Source organism: Aulonocara stuartgranti (genome assembly GCF_965226115.1).
Source record: "Aulonocara stuartgranti genome assembly, chromosome: 20".
Classification (NCBI taxonomy): domain Eukaryota; kingdom Metazoa; phylum Chordata; class Actinopteri; order Cichliformes; family Cichlidae; genus Aulonocara; species Aulonocara stuartgranti.
In genome coordinates this window covers 36,328,034-36,349,726 of record NC_138956.1, presented here as the reverse complement: position 1 = coordinate 36,349,726, position 21,693 = coordinate 36,328,034, and the positions used below count along the sequence as shown (strand labels likewise).

Sequence of the window (21,693 nt, the reverse complement as noted above, 5' to 3'; positions counted from 1 at the left end):
AATGATAAATATTTGCCAGTTTTATGGATAATTTTCATCTCATATTTGAAGACTGGATTTTAGATTATATTTGAAGCATAATCTCAGCTCTTCAGTAAGTATCAATCTTTTCTAATCCGTTCAATTCCAGTTAAAATAAAAAAGCTCTCCAAGCTGTTCTGTTTGTGTGATCTGTATAATTCCTTCGCCCAGCGTGACTCATTAATGCTGGGATACATGTGGCCTAAAAAGTCGTCTCAGTAATGCAAATTATATCTTTAAATAGCTGAAAAGCATCCAGATGTGCTCATTTGTTGAACTAAAAAGTTGATCATAGTAAATAAATCTTTAAAAATAACTCAAACCACAAACAGGAGTAATGAACACGTGGGCACGTATTCAATCTGGAAAGCACTGCGGTCTTTAAATCCAGACACTTGAATGTGATACAACCACACCGACTGGGATTTTATACCTTTATTCAAAGCTACAACTCCTCAGAAAAACACATTTCCTCGTGCTTTAAACAAGAGTATGAATATAAAAATGAAAACTTGGGACTGTATATGAAAGAAAGACGTAAATGCCTTAAACCTGCTTTCTGATGACCAGCAGAGGGCGGCGACTGTGGCTGTGAAAAGCTGTCTGATTGGATGAAATGTCTATGAGACGCTTCCTGATATTGCCAATCTCAGGAAGCGCTGTTCTGGTGACTTTATGTTATGTGTCCATCTTTTATATACAGTTCATGTGGTCTGAGTCAGACGCCCCTGCGGGCTGCGATACGTAACACAGCATCTTTAGCCGGCGTGGTAATAAAACTTTAAAAAACTGAAGAGAAGCAACAGGTTGGATTAAAGACACATCAGCGTTAAGCAGGTAAGTTTTTCAGAGTGTAACGAGACGCTGAAGGAAAAACTGAAAATAACATGAAATGAACTGTTTTCCTGGAAAGTTCCACTTTCAAGCCATTCTATCAAAATAAAATCTACAGCTATATACAGTTAGCTTCTTGTTCAAGAATATAAAACTTCATTCAGACATATGTACATTTTAAAGCTGCTGGGGTTTCTTAATCTAACAGTAGGCTGTTTGCTTTAATGGCAGACTGCACCAACAACAGCACCTGCAGTTTTCTCCATCTGATTCTGTGCAGGACAGTCTGGTTCAGAACTCATACATATAAAACTTATTATGAGCCAGCTGTTAAAAAATAAAAAGCCGGGGACATACTCTGCTTTTCCTTATTTCTGGGGCCAGCCGTGGAAGTTCATGTTTAACATGAAGAACAATTTGCTGTGAGCCCACATATCAGGCAGCTTTTTTTCTATCCCTGGATCTGTATGATGTCACAGAAAGAGGATATTACTAATATGGTCATCTCAGGCACATAAGCCCCACCCACCTACTGTCCAAATCTTCTATTTAAGAGGAGCAACCAATTAGGAAAGAGTAGCCTTAAAGGCAGACGAGCTGAAACAGTTTCAAACAGAGCAGATAAATTATTAACTGTGAATTAAGCAAAGCTAACACTGAAGAGTCCAGAATAAAAAATGTATCATGCTGTTCACAACCCAAGATACTGTCTATTTGAACAAACAAATAAATGCAGAAAAGCAGATAAACGAGGACAGGAGGAGGGGAAGAAAACTGTTCCCTCAATGAGGCTTTAACAGAGAAACACCAACAGGACGCCAAAGCTGACACTGTAATGACAGTCTGCCACCACAACCTCATCTGGGTGACCTCTCACAGCTCGAGCCAGCAGTGAATCATACCACGAATGGATGAATTCCTCCTGCAAAATGATTCCCAGAATTTCCCCGAATAACTTTCTAACAGAACTGAATGTGATCGGCTCTGCAGTTAGCCGTTTACATCCATTTAAACATGCGTGTTTTTAAACCCTGTTTTTCCACTGAAGACACTGAAAGTCTGGAAGCATTTCGTTTGTTGGACACTTGTAGTGAAAACAGCGCTCAGCAGAGGTGAGAAACGACAGATTAGTACAAAGAGCTACTGTTTCTGTGCTCTTTATAAGTGGTTCACACCATTTGGTGTCGAGTTTTTGTGCTTTTAAAAGATATACTGTTTGATTCTGAATGAGTGAAAAATGCAGGAGCAGAATTTTTAGTTGTCTGAAACGGTTAAACTGACCGCATCAACTTCAAATTAGCAACTGAAACAGCTCGTGAAAGGAAAACCTCAGTATCTGTTAACCTGCGGCTGATTTTTCCATCTTCCTTCTGCCCGTCTGCTGGTGGCAGTGGGCTAAGTAGGTATTCCAGGCGTGGACTCCCTCTGCAATTTTCATGACCGGGCTCCTTTAGACGTGGAGGTGCAGCGACTACTCTGAGCTCCCTCGGGGACGCCACAGCCCCTCGTCCGCTCTACGGCTGAGCCCACACGTTCTTTCAGCTGCATGTATCTGTGACATCATTCCTTCAGTCAAAGACCAGGAACAAACCATGGCCCGTGGGACAGATCAAGGCCATTGCTCACCACTGAGTCCCCAGTAGGCTTTGCCTGGTTGTTGCTGCAGTCTGCACAGTGATGACCTCCTGCATCTTTGTTGACTGGTTCAGAGCTTTACGTACATGAAAACTGAACCATATTCAAGATTTGTATAACACCAGCCTAAACATGCCTCACTGTTCACAGTGTGGTACAAAGCCCGCTGCTCCATTCTGGGTTTCAATTATTACAGAAGACAAAAAAGCTTGGAATCAGTCCAATGCTGAGCAAAAACGCTGAAACCTGAAACTGCTGCAGAGTCCCACAGACGCTCACGAGTCGTCATAATCAGTCGTGGCTTTACACAAACGTGTAAACGTCTCTTCATGCTGGAAGTGACAAATAAACTAAAGGTGTTTGGCCTCACACTGGGCATAATGATTATTGATCAATGATTAATTAACCTGTGGTGCTGCCCCACCCCAGCGGTGATGACATCAGTCATCAGGAACCACACAACAATGAAGCAGTGACTTTCAAAATAAAAGTAAGGGGTATGTCCTGCAGTAAATTAGTCAGATTAAATATGTGTGGGTAGGAAAATAAGCTGCTTGAAGGGTATCCTTCCTGAGGAACACTGAAGCCGTTTTGTTGTTGCTCCACATCGCACTGATTCCTAACATTAAAAAAAAAAAAGGCAGTTAGTGGTCACCAACCCTTAAGAACCTCCTGGTCTCACCAGACTGTAAAACCCTCCAAGAGTCTTTCAAACAAACAATTATTAGTACTGGCAATATTAGTACAATTAGAAAATATACGATATCCAAATCCTTTGTGTGCGTTGTTACACTTCGATGCTGGCTGGCAGAAAAACAACGAGCTGATGGCAGACGACGCGTCCGTTCAGCCTCCACAGAGACAAACATCATCCCGTCCCGATGAGACGGATGACAGCTGATCAATGACCTAACTCGTCCTCGCCTGGTGCTCACACGGGCTCTCAAGTCCGGCTGGAGGCGTTTCAGGAACAGTCGCGTTGTATTAAAAAAAACAAAACACCATCTTGTTGCAGAGCACCTTTTCTCCACCACAGGGGGGCGCTGTCCTGTAACTGCAGGGAAACAAACCACAGTCAACTCAGAGTTTCACGCTCTTTGTCTCGTCAGAGTTCAGAGGGAGGGCGGTCAGCGGCAGACCGACAGGCGCCTCACGGTGCACAGGTCACACAGCAGCCGTTTGATTCGCTGTTTGAGCTGCGGGAGGCGGGACAGAGGGTCAGGAGGCTCGAGCTCGCCGGAGTGGTCCAACCAGGACTCTAGAACTGAAGACAGAGAAGAGCGAGTTTTACGACCAGCAGCGAGCACATGTGGACACAAACTAACACCGAGGTGTAACTTAGGAGCACAGCACGACTCTGACGCCTCATCACGTCCAACCCAGCGTTGCTGTATCACGCTCAGGCACGCGCTGCTGTCAGTCACACAAGATACATGATGTACAGCAGTGAAGCGAGACCTCTCTAATCCCAATTAAATTAAAGGCCAAACATGCAATGAAGATGCGATAGATACTTTTTCACAATAATGTCAGGTCTAAATAATCAATACGGTGAAAGTGGAGCAGCAGGCAGGAACACGGCGATCAGGATGCATGAGCTTCACGACCCCTCCAAGTGAAGCGACGCAAAAACCGAACCTTCTCTCTTCTTCCTCCCACGCCTCAGTAATTATTCTCCTCCAGCTAGAATGGCTCTAACTCGCGGTGGATAATTACTTACTTGCTTCTTTCTCTAAATATTTCTCTCTGCTTTCGTAACCAGACGAAGCCACCGTGACTATTTTAATAACACTGAATGATGATTAATGTGGAGTGTTGTGTGCAACTCTGTCTTTTACATTCAACGTGTGCGTTACCGTCCAGCTCTCTCTCGATCACGTCCATCCTGGCGCTGATCTGCTGGTGCAGGGACTCGATGTGCTCCAGCAGGTTCAGCTGACACTCGGCCACCGACGCCGCGCGAGGCTCCGCTGCGCACGTCCGAGTGTGCGCCTGCTCGCCGCCGCCTGCGTGATTCTCTGTTTTTATGTTGTGCACATCTGTGAGTGCGGTGGCGTCTCTGTCTGCGGCGGTGTGAGCTGCGCTCCTGTTGACATCTTCAGGTTTTATTTCCTACACGGAGAGAATGACAGATGCTTTTAACAAACAGCAGCCAGAGACACACGAAGACTAATTCGTTTTTCAGTGAATTTGACAAACTTGGAGAGCAGGTTTGAATAACGACACTCTGCCAATGATGCTTGAAAATTCCCTTTTCTGGAGAAAATGCGGCCTCCCCCTCGCCCCCACAGAACCCCAGGTCCTTGTTTCTGTTACATCACAGTGTTAAACCTCTTGCAGCTACAATACAAGCCGTGATGCTCAGAGTTGGTTAAACAGATAATGAAGCTGGCTTTGGATTCTGAGTCCTGCAGTTTCTGCTGTATTTAAAAAGTTCAAAGAGATCAGCTGATTCTGAAGGGTCAGGTGGACATTTTTCAGTTTTTATCGATTTTCATCTAATAGCCGAACTGAAATTAGAATATTATTAGATTACATCTCCAGTTTATATTTCAGTAACTTTACAATTTAATATGAAATTTAGGTTTTACAAGTCATGGCCTGCTTATTCTGTAATAAATAAATAATTATTTTCTTTTTTACAGGTGATCTCCTTAAGATTTAGATAAAAATTCAAAGACAGTTTACGGCCACAGCCTCTACTGCAGGAAAAAGACACCGGTGGCAACAGAGTCATGAGCCAATCACAGGAGGAGCGTACAATCCCTCCACAGGCTCACCTGTCGAAACCTTTTATTTCCGTGACCCTCTCTGGATGTAAGAATCTCTCTTACATCTCACATCTTGTCTTCTGGTCCACTTAAGTAAATTCACTGTGATCTGCTCGTTTCACTTATTGATTCTCCATCAATCGTTTATTTTTAGCTCCATTTCGTTGCTACTAATGATGTATTCTTTCTATTCTACAAGAATTCTACAACAGTTAAGAGAAATAAAACAATTCAGGATCAGAAACTGGTCTGAAAAACGACAAAGTCCCCATGAAATCAAACAGATGACAGGTTTTCATGATCTACCCGACGAGCCTTACGTTTGTAAAATCTCTGGCTGTGTGATTGTGCAGAGGAAGCCTGTTACAGCTTTTCTGTTGGTGTATCTTCACAGAGTATCCTCTGCAGCTCTCGCTCCCCCCCCCCTCACACTCAGTAAAAGGTAAAAATAGTTCCACGTTCACCAGAATGAGCTTCTAACTGGTCTTCACTGGTCTCATAGCAACAGCAGGAGCTTAGCGCTGCGAGCGTGAGGCGCTGCTTCTGCTCAAGGTCTCAGTGAGCCAGGCTTTGTTTTTTTTACTACACCTAAACCTCCCAACAGCTGAAGATTCACGCGTCTCAAATTCACAGCAGAGAAGAGCTTTGAGGAGACAGAAAAAGAGATTCATCGTCTTTGCTCAAAATAATCAGCTCTGATTTTATGATGTTCAGCCTTAATGCAGGAGTGAAATCCGAGCTTAGAGTTTATTGCTCATGTACGACTCATTCGGTCGTCCGTTTCCCCCCCATCAGTGTGAACAGCACAAATAAATGAAAATGTTTTGTGTCCTGTTACCTCGGGCAGTGGAGCGAGTTGGTGAGCACTTGTGAACGACTGTTTCAGCTTTCTGAGTAGGAAACGTGTGAACAGTTAAAAGGCTACACGAGTGTCTGCTGAGTCTCTACCTTCTCCTCGCCACTGCGCTCTTGCTTCACCGTCACCATCGGCCTCTCTTTCTCCTGCTCCTCTCCTTTTTCCCATGATGCTCCAGGCTTCTGATAGCAGTGCTCGCTGCTGACGTAGCAGACGGGCGGCTCTCCTCTCGGGCTGGACGTCAGTCTGTGCCTCTCCTCCTGCTTCCACGGTGACCTCCACAGCTGCTGGTCGGGGTGGGACGGCGAGCTGCGGGGAAAGACGGCCACAGTCAGACCGAGCTAACGTCTCTGCGGGCTCGAACAGATGAGCCGAGCCGCCGGAGCGATCGCACTCACCGCAGCAGGCTGATTTTGAGTTGCAGGGCGCTGAGGACCTGGCTGATGCCGTACGTGTGCGCCAGCAGGTGGCTGGTGTGTGAGATCTTGGAGGCGTTGACCTCCGAGTAGTTCTCCTTCACACACGACAGGCCAAACATGTGACCGGATTTCAACAAGTCGGGCTCAGACCGGAAACGCTGAGCACACCGCCAACCTGGACCAATGAGGATTACAGATGAAAACAAGATGAGAGGAGAAGCACGAGCACCACACAGGAACCCACAGAGAGCCAGCAGGTCTCTGAAAACGGCTTCAGCCTGAGCTGTGGAGCTCGTGTCGTCGAAGCCTCACACACTCACTGAGGTACAAACACACATAAGTCACATGTCCTTCTCCAACCAGTCAGAAAAGGTTACAATACAAACACACACTTTGACTTTCACCTAAACACAGAGAGCTATCCTACGACCACTCGACAAGGGGTCGAGGAACTTTTCCAGGCCTTTGCTGTAACATATAAAATGCAAGCTTTGAGTTTTATATTACACCAACTATCAAATAATCCACCTTTACCTGCTTTCTTTCACAGGCTCGGCACAGCAGTAAGTGCTCACAGTGTGAATCCTACCTGCGGTCTGTCTGCAGTAGTAGCAGATGTAGTTGTGTGGGACGTTGTCCTCGTATAAACCCATACAGGTCCCGTGCTGCCAGCACAGACACGACTCGCACTACAGACACACACAGAGAAAACACTGGGATCACGTCACAGCAGCATCACGAAACAATCCTGTGTTTCTGAGCATTCCTGACACAAAGGCCTTCAGTGACAAAACAAGTCCTAATAAAGACAAAATTTTCACATTGAACAGAACCTGATGGACATGAATGATGTAAAATATTTCCCATGATTCATTTCTCTCCTTTCAGACTTGTTTGTCAGTTCTGTGGATTCGTTTTAAAAGCAGCTACAGACAAATCATTCCTGTGTGTCTCACCTGGATCATGAAGTCATTCTCCTCGTCCACCTCGCACACACACCTCACCACCTCACACTCCTCCGTCTCCGTGCCAACAGGCCAGGAGGGCGTGTCCTCTCCACTCTCTGCTGTCAGCGTTGACCAATCGCTGCCATCGTCGGCTAAAAGTACAGAAACTCAGTTTTTGAATTTTTACATCGTATCAGTGTTTGTGATATTAATGTGTGTGTGTTTTCCCACCTTGCACGTGTGTGTTGTGATGTTCAGTTGAGAGCTTGAGAGTGATCGGAGGTCTGTCTGAGCTCTCATCGTCGCTGCTGCAGAAACCTGATGAGAAGAAGAGAGAAGCAACAAAATGATTGGACGCTCGGTGCTCGCATGGACGCTGTCAACCTTGTTCTGGTGCTCAGTAACTCACAGTAATGACAACAACTAATGAGAAGCAGCTGAAAAAGAGGAGTTTTAAATCACAAACAGGTGGTGAAGGTGCTTTAGCTTCGTCTGCAGCGTTTCCAACAAAACATAAATGTTTTTACTTTCCCGTTACACTCGTGTTTGTGAGCAGCCAAAACGCCCTCAACAGCAAATCTGAGCCAAACACGCTGCAGTTCATTTTCTGCAGTGTTACTAATGCGCAGGTTCACACTTCTGTCAGATGGGACTCTATTTAAATTTGAGGATGCAATAAGTGCAATAACAGATAAAATGTGAGTTGAAGATAAATAATAAATACAATTTTATTTATGTAGCACCTTTCTAGACAGAATCACAACGTGCTGCACATAAGATAACAAATAATAAAAATGTAAAACAGACAATATAAAACAGGCAGAAATTTTGAGTTGTTTTTTTAAAAACAACGACCGAGTCCACAGTCTTAATGTCTGAGGGAGAGAGTCCACAGTGGCTAAAAGCTCTGTGACCCTTAGTTCTCATCTTAGTCTGTTTTATAGTCCTGATCAGATGACCTCAGGGACCTGCTGGGGACATCGGGCTGTAGCGGATCGGAGATGTAAGCTGGTGCCAGTCCATGCAAGGCTCTAAATGTCAAGACCAGGATCTTAAAATATACTGAAAGTCAACAGGAAGCCAGTGTAGCTGAAATGGATGGAGACTGCATGATCTCCCCGTGTTTGGGGGGTCCTGTCTTCCTCAAAGTCCAAAGACATGCAGTTAGTGGGGTTAGGTTAATTGGTGATGCTAAACTGGGCACAGGTGTGAATGTGAGTCTGGATAGTTGTTTGTCTCTGTCAGCCCTGCGACACACTGGTGACCTATGCAGGGTGTACCCTGCCTCTCGCCCTGTGGAAGCTGGGACAACCTGACCTCCCCCATGACTCTGACTTAGATAAGTGAAAGAAAATGGATGGTAAAATATGACACTTCTACAGCGAACTTCAAACTGTTAGATGAGAGCAGACCTCTGATTTTAGGCTCCAAATATCTTACAAACCTGTTAATCTCAGTTTAAGAAGGTCAACAGACACAATGAGTCTCACCCGTCTGACTTTTCTTCTTCTTCTTCTTCTTTTTCTTCTTCTTCAGTTTGATTCGCAGGAAGTTCTTCCTCTCCTTCTTATCCAGTCCTCCCGTTTTCTCCTTCCCCCCATCCTTCTTGGCTTCTACTAACAGGCACACATGAGAGAAATGACACCAACGCTGCTGGTTGGCCTGGTTTTCTGCTCCTATGTGCTGATGTTGTGCTCTGCTCTGTACCTGTTCCCATGATGCCATGTTCTCCGCTGGTTGAGTTCTCACTCCTCCTGTCTGACACCAAGTCGCCACCCTCTGAAAAAGATCGCTTCCTCCTAAAACAACCCAAAATAGCTCCAGTCAGCGTTAAACTCACCGCCCTCTGCTCACCGTATCTAATCCGTGGGACATAAAGCGACCTCACGGCCTCCTCCGCGCTGCTTTGCTCCTCCAGCTGCTGGTCGGTGTGGTAGTACTTGATGTGGTAGTGCAGCAGGCTCGCCTTCCTGAATGACTTAGTGCACCCGGGAGCAGGGCACTTGAAGGGGTTGTGGTCCAGCTCAATGGAGAGGATGGGTGGAGGCTGGTTCTTTATCACCCTGTACACTGAGAGGAGAGGACACACCGAGTGTTTCTAACTGCTGTGGGACTGGATTAGGAAACCTCAGCACTTTCATGCTTAGAAAGAAGAAGGGAGCAGCTGCACACTGATAATATGCCTTTGTATTGTAACCCCAAGCACGAAGAGAGGACAGGAAGCTACATTAAATGTCTGCTCAGAAGCACAATTTGTCAATTTAAGACGGCATCTAAAATTCCTCTGGAGCTGAAGAAAAACCACAGTTCCACAAAAGTTTGGATGCTGTGCAATGATTTGCAAATCTTATGAATTTTATTCACAATAAAGCAGAAAACAAGTTAAATATTTCAACTGAGACATTTTACCATTTCATTAAATGCTTCAGACAACAAAACGCTGGAGAAGTGAGTGACAGTAAGAAAGGACCAGCTGGAGGAACGTGTTGCACCTCATCTGGTTAATTAGCAGCAGGTCGGTATAAAGAGAGGCAGACGTTCTCAGAACTAAAGAGGTTCAGCAATCTGCAAAGAACTGTCTACAAACTGAACAATTTCACAATAATGTTTCTCAATGTGAGATTGTGAAGACTTTAAATGTCTCATCATCTACAATAAAATAAAATCATAAATTATTATTATAGATTATTTGGAGAAGTATCTGCGTGCGGATGGAGGCTGAAATTCAGCATCGATGCTCGTGATCTTCAGGCAGCAGGTTAAAGCTCCATCACGCAAACACGTCGCCACATCTAAACACGGTCAGAAACAACGTCGTCTTCTCTGAACCAAAACTCACAGAAAACTGTTCCGATGTCAGACAAATGTTTTAATGACTTTTGGAAAAAGAGAAGGGAGACCCTGTGGCTCAATATCAGCGCTCAGTTTAAAAGCCTGCATCTCTGACTTCTACATCTTCTTCATGTTTCAGCACAACAATGCTAAAATCACATAAAGCATCGATTCCAACAGCACGGCTGAAAACATTTGGAGCATGGTGACACCAAAGAAGAGCCAGGACTGCTGAGCAGCTTTAACCTAAAAATGGGACAAGATTCCTCTTCCAAGAGTCCAGCTGCTGGTCTCCTTGGCTCGGAGATGTTTAAGACACAGAGGAAACATCACCCTGTACATGTTCTCTTGAGAGGCGTCGCTTCCATCAAATTTTCTCAATTAAAACATTTGATATCCTTTCATGTTCAATCTGTTCCCGCTCCATTACAAGTGTGGATTGAGCAGCCGACAGTCTTTATCTGTCCTACTTTTTTCATTAGACAAAAAAAACAACTTTTAAACTCTAAACTTTTGTCCCCAAAGTTTGATTCTGTTCATCTGGTCGTAGCAGTCCTGGGATTTACTTACCTGGATGATTGAGCATGCATCGAGACGTTCTAACCTTTTGTGTTTATGTGGAGGACTGAGGGACTTACATGGTTCTCTGCTGAACTTGTGTGTGGTGGGAAGGTGAGCCTGACGCTCCAGCAGGACATCTGAAACAAAGATTAAATAAAACAAACAGGTCAAGTACGTTACAGAAGCATAACCACTTACTGATCCAAATAAGAGAAGCACCTGCGAACAAAGTTAAACTGTGTTTCATCTGTTAAGAACTGGATTTTCTCACATTCACCGTGGTTTTATCCTCGGGTTGGCTTGAACGTTCTTACCGGTCAAAATTAAGATTTTACTTTATTATATGCTCACATACACTAGCACTATGTACTCAAAGTACACCTGTATAATATTCTACAGCACATTAGTCACGTTCAGTGTGTGACACAAAATAATTAATATTTAAGTCAAAATTAACATTTTATCTTCACTTTGGAGTAGAGGTCGTCTTTAAGCTGGACAGAAATAGTGATTTGACTGGTATGAAAAACATGTCCCAGTTTTGTCCATCTCACCCAGGTCTAATAAGAACTATGTCTGCTGTCCTCCTGAGTGAGACAGTCCCCACAGACATCGTCTTAAAGCTAAGAGAACCATGTAAAATGTGCACATGTTCTGTGGAGTTCTCATGTTTGGACCAATACACGCATGTCTAAAGTCCTCCTCTGTCGACTTCAGGCACCATCAGTGAGTCTGCTGCTGTAGGATTTGCTGGTGCAGAGCCGCCGGTGTCGTCTGTTGATATTCTGGATGAGACTTGCAGCCCCCTGCCCCAGTTGTGGCTTTTCTAATGCAGACATATTTAGAAAAGCTTATAAAAGCCTAAGTTGTTGTTAGATTGTAGCTGAAGGTTTTCAGGTTTCATTTCGGCAAACAGGACCTCACTTTTTCGTGCATACTCAACCCGGACTACAAGTGGAAACCAGAAACCCTTTATGTATTCTCCATATTCCTGTGCAGATATCTGTTTACAGAGATAAGTGTACCTCTGTCTATGTGGGCAGGGTTAAGTGCTGCTGCTGCTGGGGGGGTGGAGTTAGCTGTGATTGGCTGATTCTGAGTTCCACTGCTTCTGCCTGGAAGAGAGACAGACCATTGTTAACCATTTTAATTTGCTCCTGCTGACGAGCTGCAGAGCCTCCAAACATCTGGACAGATCTACAGTGTGCGGGCGCTTGGGGTCAGAGGTCATCTTACTTACTGTCATCTGTTTTCTTCTTGGCAGGTGGATTTGAGGATGAAGGTTCTGCCTTCCTCTTCCTGTCCTCCTCCCTCTCCAAAGCTGCATCGGTCTCTTCTGTTGTCACCTTCTCATCTGCCTCCTCTTCCTCCTTTTTCTCCTCCTCCTCTTCTTCTTCCTGTCCTTCTCCTCCTTCCTCCTCCTCACTCTCACCCTCCTCCCATCCCTCGCTTCCCACAGCACTTTTCTCAGATCTGGATTTCTAAGAACGACAAACAAACAAAAACAAACACATTAAGGATCAAAGACGTTGTGATTGTGTGAAACACTGAGTAGACGAGGACCAATTAGAGAGAAGCATTTCTTACTTCCTGGAAAGGTTTGACTTTGGTGGGCTTCACAGTCCGAACCACGCCATCATAGAATCGCACTGTGTAGGAGTCTGACACAGGAAAACACAAACACCAGGTTTAGATCAATCATGTTCCAAAAACAGCCGATTCGCTTCAGTAACAACAGGAACGCAGCACAAACAACCCAAAGACGGACAGCGGGAGTCAAACAGCATGAAGGGAGGACATAAAAGACGCCCATCCATTCACTGAGCTTATCTGGGTCAGAGCCGACCGAACCACTTCAACCGGCACCTTTTGATGCAAAGGAGCACGGCTGTGCTCTGAGCTCTGTCTGAAGGGAGAGCCCAATTTTTGCCACTTGAATGCACAATCTTATTTTCTGGTAACTACCCACAGCTCGGGGTCACATATGAGAGAGGGAATGTAGATCAACCAGTAAATTGACAGCTTCGCCTTCAAGCTCAGCTCCCTCTTCACAACAGACCGGACCCAGCTGCACCAGCCCTTCTGTCAATCTCCTGCTTCAATCTCCACCTAAGTGCCTCCAACAAAGCCCAGAGATACCTCACCTCTCCCACCTGAGGCAGCAACTCGACTCCAAACCAGAGTTTTTAGTATGAATAAATCAGGATTTATTTGACTTTTCTTTAATGAAACGCTTTTAACAGTCCAATGTATCAGCTTCAACTGTAAAAATAATGTAAGCAGCATTATATCATTAATATCATTGAATCAGGAAAAGCACTCAGGATTAGCTGACTTATATTGTAGAGTAACTTAGTGTAATTAATGAACCCACACACAATCCGACCTCCATACTAGTCAAGTTACTGGAACAAGAAGCACAGAGGGGTGGGCTGAAATTTTGGGCCTCTCACCTCATTTTTTCCCAGTATTATTAAGACCTCCTTACTTCTTAAGTGCAATCTGAATCGTTACGATATAAACTATGAAAGAAAACATATGCATGGGTCCATTGAATAGCCAAAAGTTAGTGAGGGGTGCAGATGGTAGGTGCTTAGTGATTTATCAGACAACCTTGTGATAAACAGCTGCACTGACCTTTTTTCCCCCCCAAAAATCAGTAAATCAACCAGCAGTAGAATACAGTAGAAAAACAGCAGAGGTAAAAGGTCACAGCTGAACCTCACCGTCCTTGTTGACACGGAGGATTTTGGCCGGGTAGAAACGACAGTCGGTCCAACAGGCCAGAACCTTTGAGCCTGAAACAAACGTCTGAGTCGCAGAGAAAACATCTGTTAGCTTACGCAGTCAACATTCTCCTAGCTTCAACTTATTATTGTCATAATCTTTCTAGTCTTCTTGACCAACATTATTAAAACACACTAGGGCTGCCACAAACAATTATTTTGATAGTCGACTAGTCAGATCATCATCCATTGGCTGTAAAATGTACAGCTTATTGCACCAGGATGCATCTGCTCTTATATAACTATCATTAGCTTACAGCTTTAAGTGTTTAAGGTCTGTGCTAACTAAAGACAAGATGATAGTTTATTAAACTTTTAATGAATTTTGCAGATTGTCTCGATGGAGTTTAATAAACTCAGCCGTCTGCTCCTTGCCATCTAAAATATAACAGGTAGTGAAGGGAGTCTGGTGTTTTACGCCGGCTCTAGTGAGCCTAGAACCCTCCAGCTATCGAGTGGGTGGGTAGCAGACGTCTCCGAAAACGTCGGGGCACTTTTACAAATTTGTGATGTCTTGATAAACCGAGCAGACATTTGAAGTTTGCACAGCTACATTCTCGCCGAAAAATGCGTTAAAAGTTTACTTTGTGACCCAGAAAGAGTAATATTAAAACTATGTAGCTGCCGCCATTGTTGGAAACAGGAATTGGCTGGGTCGCGCTATGAATTCTGGGATCATTTGGGCCACGAAGGATACATCCGACTCATCCTTCAAATTCGGGGAAAAGGAGGACGCATTTGGAGAAATCTTCGAATTTGGAAAGCCTTCGTCGCGTCGCTGTAACGTAATCAAATGCGGCCTCCTAACGATGCAGCCCGTAAATCTGGACACAGCGGCTGTGTCCCAATTCAGAGACCGCACGCTTGAAGTACGCATTTTGAGTGCGGTTACATCACCTCCACGCAACGACGGCTGTCCCCCAATTCGAAGTGTTTTTTTTAAAAATTTGTACAAATTAACAATTACAGCGCATATCTTACAAATCAAAAAAATATGTACAAGTAAGGGTGGTTAAGAACAAAGCAGCCATCGAACAAAGAACAGTATAGGTCAGAAATAACATAAAGTACATTAAATGACCTTCCATATAAAGTAAAAAAAAAGAATTAAAAAACAAAAACAAAGAAAACAAAACAAAAACAAACGTACGCACGCACAGTCCAGCTACATCAGTCTAAAAGCAGCATCAAAAATTCAAGCTTTATTTAAGTTATGCTTGTCTAATGAAGCCTTCAATAGGAGGACTTCATTTTTAAAGCCAGCAAAAATCAGAGTAATTTTCAAGAAGCGACATTTATGAATGAAAAATTTTGCAACTATAAATAAGTTGTTAATCCCAAATTCTATTTTCTTATTTTCTGTTTGTAGGCCAAATCTAATTACTTGAAAGGTTAGAGAAGGGCAGTCAATATTTTTAGAGGTTAACCAGGACTGAAAATCATTCCAAAAACATCTGGAGCTTTCACATGAATAAAAAAGGTGCTCTGTAGTCTCAATATCAGTGTAGCAAAAAGTGCATGCGCTCGTATCTATATTGAATTTCTTGTGAAGATAGTCCTTGGATGGGTATATGGCATTTAAGATTTTAAAGTGATTTTCTTTTGCTTTTGGTGGAATTGGAAAAGAAAGATACTCAGTCAAAAACCTCGAATTATAATCTTTAAACAAATATTTTCTTTTTAATTGAGAAGGAAAAAGTTGTTTGGTTAGAATCGTCCTTAAAAATTTATTATTGCATGTCTTTCCTTTAAATTGACGATCATCAATAATTAAGGACGGTTCACGAATTATAGAGGAAGAACAGGTTAAACTGGCTTTAGCCATCTGAATCATTGCAGGGGGAATGGCTTTCACAACTTTAGTGAATTTACTTTGAGTACATGATAAGCCATAATTATCTATGAATTTATTATACGATAATAAATTGCTGTCATTGTCTAAAAGGTGTAAAACGGTCCAAATTCCATGATCCATCCAATCCTTATAAAAGATGGATTTTCTTTTTATCAATATACATCTGTTGTTCCAAATCGAGTTTGTATGTGGAGAAAAATTATGCTTGTAAATCATTTTCCAGTACTGGAGAACCTGTTTATGAAAATTGGATAATTTAATTGGTAATTTGGAAATTTCAAAGTCACACTTTAAGAGAAATTCAATGCCACCAAGCTTCTCGAAAATTACTTTGGGGAAATAAAACCAAATACTGTTTGAGTTATTTATGAAAGACTGCAACCATTTGAGTTTGATGGAACCATCATTGCTTCAAAATCAGTCGCAGTCAAACCTCCTTCTTCAAATGACTTCACTACATCATTCTTCCTAACATAATGTTGCTTGTTTCTCCAAATGTAATTAAAGTTAATTTGATTTATATTGTTGATTAGTCTATTGGAAACATAAGCATTGTGATGGATAAATCAGTGGAGAGATACCTTCTGTTTTAGTAAGATGGAGAGGTGTCTTTGTAACCAGCTGATTAGGCTCTTTTTAGATTTCTGGGTAATATGCTCAAAATTTAGATTTTCTCTATTATTTGCATTCTTTGAGATTATAATGCCTAAATATTTAATTTCAGTTTTAATAGCTATGTTAAGAGCGATACTGGGTTTACAATCATGAATAGTTAATAATTCGCATTTTCTAATATTCAGGTACAAACCAGAGGCCTTTGAAAATAGTGAAATTTCATTTAGTGCGAGAGAAACCTGTGACATGTTCTTTAAAAACAGTGTAGTATCATCTGCTAATTGACTTGTGATCAATGGGGCTCCCATCAAATTCAGTGGTTGAATATTTGGATTGCGTTTCATGAAAGTAGCTAAACGTTCCGTTACAATAATGAAAAGTAACGGAGAAGCTGGACACCCCTGACTCCTCAACTGATGTTAAATCGTTTAGACGTTCCAAAAGGTAAAGAAATAGAACTATTGAAGTCAGAGTATAATAAAGAAATTAAATCTATGAATTTTTTACCAAAATACTGTGAAGCTTTTAAAATGAAAGGATGTTCGACCGTATCAAATGCTTTATAAAAGTCTAAAAAAAAGAATCACACCATCATCTTCAATTAAGTGATTATAATCCAGTAGATCTAAAACCAGTCTAATATTATTGTGGAACGATTTTTAAGCAACCCAGATTGTGTTTCACTAATAATCTGATCTAAGCCGTCCTTTAATCTGTTTGCAAGAACATGAGCAAGAATTTTATAATCTGTATTCAATAGAGTAATTGGTCGTAGATTATCGATTAATCTTTTATCTTTCCCATATGGAAAAGATATATATAAATCTTATAAAGTTTGTATCTGTCTTGTGTGAAACTTGTATGAAAAGCATATAAGAGTGAAAACAGATATAAGATCCCTTGAAAAATTATATAATGAAACTTGTATGTTTTGGATACTTACTAAAACAATATATGAAAGTAATGAGAAAGTGGCCACTTTCATGAGTAATCACATATAAGTTTTTACTATTTATTTTCCATATGGGTTACCAGGTTTGGGAATAAGGGAGATAAGACCCTGTTTCATTGTCGTTGCTAATGTTTCATTACTAATGATTTCCCTAATAGTTTTGAAGAAAAATTCTTTTATTTCTTTCCAGAAGAATTTATAAAAGATGGCAGTCAAGCCATCCTGACCGGGAGCTTTGTCCATTTTCAGTTTGTTTAAGGCTTGATCTCAGTCATCCAGTGATATATCAGAATCACACATTTCTCTGAATGCAGAATCGATTTTTGGAATATAAGTTTCATCAAAAAAGGTAAAGGAATCAGTAATTAAATATTTAGATGAGTATAAATTTGAATAAAATTTATGTATTTCTTCTGCTATAGTCTTCCCCATTTACACTTAATGTATTAATAGATTTCTTCTCTTGCCTCCGTTTCTCCAGATTGTAGAAATATGAAGTACTTTTTTCACCTTCTTCTATCCATTTTGCATAGAAGAAAAAAAATAAGCATGCAAACTTGCACTAAAAAATCTGCAAAACAGCGAGGTGAAAGGTGAACCGTGTTATAGCGAGGGACCGCTGTAATTTTGAAGGTAAGTCACAACATACCTTCGTACATACTAATGTATAGAAACCGTTACCAGCAATCATTCATTTTTTGTGTGGCTTTTTTCACGGTTTGTTAACATGCTGTGCAGGTGTGTACTTGACTAGCTGATATCAACATAACGGGGAAACATCTGGTTTGACTATTCTTCACCTGTAGTTTGAATGCTGAACATTTGCCTGTTTAGATCATGAGACCAGTCACTATACAGAGATGTGCTTCTGAGTGTGGACGATGTCTCTTCTGCTGCAGTGATGCAGTTCTGCTTGTGTTGAGTGATGTAAACAACTGATCGATCTAAACGCTTTAAACGTCAAAATTGATCATTTTTTTATGACACAGCAGCGGTGAGTGTTCCCGCCTCTGCTCTTTGTAACTTAACGCGATCTTTCCGTTTTCGAGTTTTGGACATGATTTTGGAGGATATCATCGCAGTAGCGATTGACCGCAAAGTAAAGCTACCGGAAATGTACAACCCCACATCCGGTCTCAAACCAGGAAGTTAGCATTTTCTCGTGCACAGGGTCTATTGGGACACAGCCAGCTATGATACTGGAGACTGCTTCTTCTTCTTCGGGGTTTAACGGCAGCTGGCATCTTTGTACATGCAGTGCTGCCACCTTCTGTTTCAGTCCGTTATTACACTCTTAAATCCTACTACTTATTCCTGCGTCTTTCTGGATCTTACAAAGCTTCAAACGACGCGTCGACTATTAAATTTGTCATCGAAATTTTTGATAGTCGACGTAATCGTGACTAGTCGACTAATCGTGGCAGCCCTAAAACACACACCCAGTTTCTGCTGCTCTGTCCACAGCAGCTGCTTCACTGTCAGTCTGTAATATGAGCCTAACCTCCTCAAATGTATTTAAAATGATAGCCTCATTGTCTGTCCACGTCCTGACTGATGGTGGGGTAAATGATAACAGAAATATATTGTGGATACGATGAACCAAGTTGTAGTACAGGCTTCTGATATTTTCACATTTACTTCAAATGCAGAGTATCTAGGATTTATATGCAGGAATTAAATATATTATTTCAGTTCATGCATCTTAGAAAAATAAAATCTTATTCAGTATCAGCATCCCTGCCATGACACTGATACTGATGTTTTAAAAACTATTTAAAAAGAAACATCTGTGTACGTCTAACATGTTCTATACCGGCTGTGATCGCATTGGATTCAGGCCCTGCCTCCTCAGGCTGACTCGCTCCTTCGGCCGCAGGTACGGTGAGTTCCACTGAAACCACTCGTCATGGCGACGGCTCCACTGCAGATAGTGGATCAGGACCCGCTCTTTGTCATAATCAATCTTCTCAATGGTGGCCGTGTACCTAAAAGAAGGACAAACTTTTAGTACACCATTAAATTTGAAGTATGTTCTCCCAAAAATCTTTATCATTTCCACATTCAAAATTAGCTTTTGTTTAGCTACAAATTAGAGGATATTTACGCACCACAGGAAAGGTTGGGCTTTTTGAATTCACACATGAGCACAGCTGGTTGCATATCTTTAAGGCAATGAGTCAGTGTTACTTCATTTAATATAAGTCTGTTCCTTTTGCTTTTTTTGTTGTTATTTGGTGGATTAAAAATCATAAAAAAGTTAAATACTTTATTAAAATCCTGGAAAAAAAATCACCACCAGTATCTGAAAGTTTCCTGTATGTTGGCTGAACTGCTGTGGGAACTTAAATGAATCATCCACTCATCGGATTTCCACAGATCAGACTCATAACAAAGGGACTATTAAGAAGTCGCTAACCCACACTTTACTTTAAAAGCTTGAATGAGTGGTACATCATAACAGCAGAAGCTCAGTAAAACAAACAATTAATTTTTGGTATTTTGAGTGTGTTAGTGCAAAGAGGGTGGACATGAGTGTCGGGGTGATTAGTGACAGAAGGAGAGCAGCAATAGTGAAAGGGAAGGTTTAAAAGATTGTAGTGAGGCCCATTGTGATGTTTGGTTGTACAGGAGGCAGAGCTGAAGATGTTCAGATGTTGACTAGGAGTGAGCAGGATGAACAGCATTAGAAATTAGTGCATCAGAGGGAGGGCTCAGAGTCAGGGAGGAAAGGCTGAGGTGGTTATGATGTGTGTAGGAGAGTGAGAGTGGATATCTTGGGCAAAGGCTGTTGAATATGGAGCTGGTGGTTGGAGTAACAGAGGAGGATGCAGGGACACAGTGAGATGGAGGCAGATCATCTGCTGTGGCGACCCCTAAGGGAAAGAATAAGTGTGTGTGTGTGTGTGTGTGTGGAAGGTGGTGGGGAGGAGTCTTCTGACCAGTTCTTGTGGTGGTCTCGAGCTTCTAGTTTGGCTCCGACTTCAAATGTGATGCCTGATCGGTCCGGAGGTGTCTTCATCTGGTACAAAAACACAGGAAGTGTTGATGTGAGCATTTTCTGTCATTTTACTGTGGAGAGTTTATTTGACAGTTCAATATTTTTAAGCCATTTTCTTTTGTTTTGATGGAGCACAGCGGTTATCCTCAATGTTGGATATAAATATTCTATTTGCTATGTTTCATTATTTGTGGAACAACAAGTGTAAATGGACAAGGTGAATAAAAACTCAAAGGCGGTCCATTCTAATAACTTATAAACAGAGTATAGGTTGAACTAAGCAAATTCCTAAACAAACTCAAACTCTAGATATGCCAAAGATTTATTTTCTTTACAGTTTCCCCCATATTGTATTTATTATCTTAACAAATAAATGTTTGAATTTTCTTTTTTCTTCTATTTTTGCAAACTATTGTTGTAAGTTAAAAAAATAAGCAACAACACACAAAGGTCAAAGGTCGCGAACGCTACTGTACGTCACGTTGCGTGATGACGGCATACATATGATGACGTTGCGCCCGTCTCTGATAACGGTTGCAGCCCAACTTTTTTTAGTGTAGTTATTATCAGCTTTCCACGGGTGCAGTCTGAATTTCGACTGAACAAATGTGCGAATGTTAAACTCGAACAGTTTGTAATGAATGAAACAGACATTTTTTGACTTTCCGCTTGATATTCCTTAGCTTTCTTAGTAGAAGAAGATAATTGGTCTTGAAGACTCCTAAGGACGCCTACTCTAAATTTTATTGGCTGTCTCGGTCGTCAGTCGCTCTAAATGTCCCTCCCCTGTCTAGCTTAACAGATATTTGACAGCGGCTAAGATGCTAATGCTATCAATGTTAGCTCTAAATATTAGCACAGATTGACACCGGACGAAGCGGAAAGTGCTTTAAAAGAACACTTCAGTAAAAGACACCAGCGTAAGAGAAGATACAGTCGCATGTTTAAAGCTGTCCTCTGAGCTGGTGCAGTTCAGCGGAGTTGGATCGCCTCTCCATTGACTGTGAATACAGAAGCTAACACAGCTAACAGTTCGCTGCTGCTGAAGCAGCTTAGGCTGACAAGTCCCACTGACCGCTGCGAGCAGCCGCAGGCCTCCTGTCGGCCAGCGGAATATTTAATAAAATGTCTCTGCACTTTAATTACAAACATGAGCGTGGAATATGTAAACGAGAAACATAAAAGCTTGTTTACCTCTGACGTTACTTGTTCTCTGCACTCCTCATACTGTGATGACTATAGAGCGCATGCGCGAAGGGGGCCGAGTTTCTGGCAGGGATGGGACGCTTGAAAAGCGTTTCTTCGCTGTGTAGAGGCTCCGACGCGATGTTTCAAAATACTGCACCGAACACAGAGATCACATGACCACGAATAAACGAGGCTTTGGTGCCCCAGTTCCGACAGGTGGTGTACCTGCTGCTTCCGGGCACTGCGAGGCGTCAGGATTCACATTTTTTTTAATGAGCCAGAGTCATTTGTAATTACTGAATTAATGTTTTTGTATTTATGACACGCGCACGTGTAACAGAAAACAAGGCCCTCTCTCTCTTTATTATTTTCTTTGTGGTTAATGGAGACCGATATTATCTAATTACTTAAACACGGGAATCC

General features: G+C 42.2%; 1 protein-coding gene across 2 annotated transcripts; it reads right to left on the bottom strand.

The window, feature by feature from the left end:
- Window positions 1-441: 441 nt before the first annotated feature.
- On the bottom strand, window positions 442-21,429 carry LOC309697223 (PHD finger protein 20-like). Of its 2 annotated transcripts, none has more exons than XM_082518969.1 (18): window positions 21,277-21,429; window positions 20,024-20,103; window positions 18,898-19,069; window positions 13,603-13,687; window positions 12,464-12,537; window positions 12,117-12,357; window positions 11,902-11,991; window positions 10,954-11,013; window positions 9,367-9,553; window positions 9,191-9,282; window positions 8,974-9,099; window positions 7,715-7,801; window positions 7,493-7,635; window positions 7,126-7,225; window positions 6,516-6,711; window positions 6,210-6,426; window positions 4,347-4,602; window positions 442-3,754 (listed from the first exon to the last, which is right to left on the bottom strand). In XM_082518969.1, the coding sequence occupies exons 2-18, from the start codon at window positions 20,101-20,103 to the stop codon at window positions 3,618-3,620; spliced, it is 2,343 nt and encodes a 780-aa protein (XP_082375095.1). In that variant the 5' UTR covers window positions 21,277-21,429; the 3' UTR covers window positions 442-3,617. The 2 variants fall into 2 exon arrangements, with proteins under 2 accessions (XP_082375095.1, XP_082375096.1); XM_082518970.1 differs by having other exon boundaries at window positions 8,974-9,096.
- Between the last annotated feature and the right edge of the window lie 264 nt (window positions 21,430-21,693).

Bases quoted from the DNA above. Each gene is read 5' to 3' on its own strand.
- LOC309697223 (XM_082518969.1), bottom strand. From the start codon at position 20,103: ATGAAGACACCTCCGGACCGATCAGGCATCACATTTGAAGTCGGAGCC. The intron at 11,992-12,116 runs GTAAGTAAGATG...TCTCTCTTCCAG, and splicing joins CAAGAAGAAAACAGATGACA to GCAGAAGCAGTGGAACTCAG. The intron at 7,226-7,492 runs GTGAGACACACA...GTGTGTCTGTAG, and splicing joins AGAATGACTTCATGATCCAG to TGCGAGTCGTGTCTGTGCTG.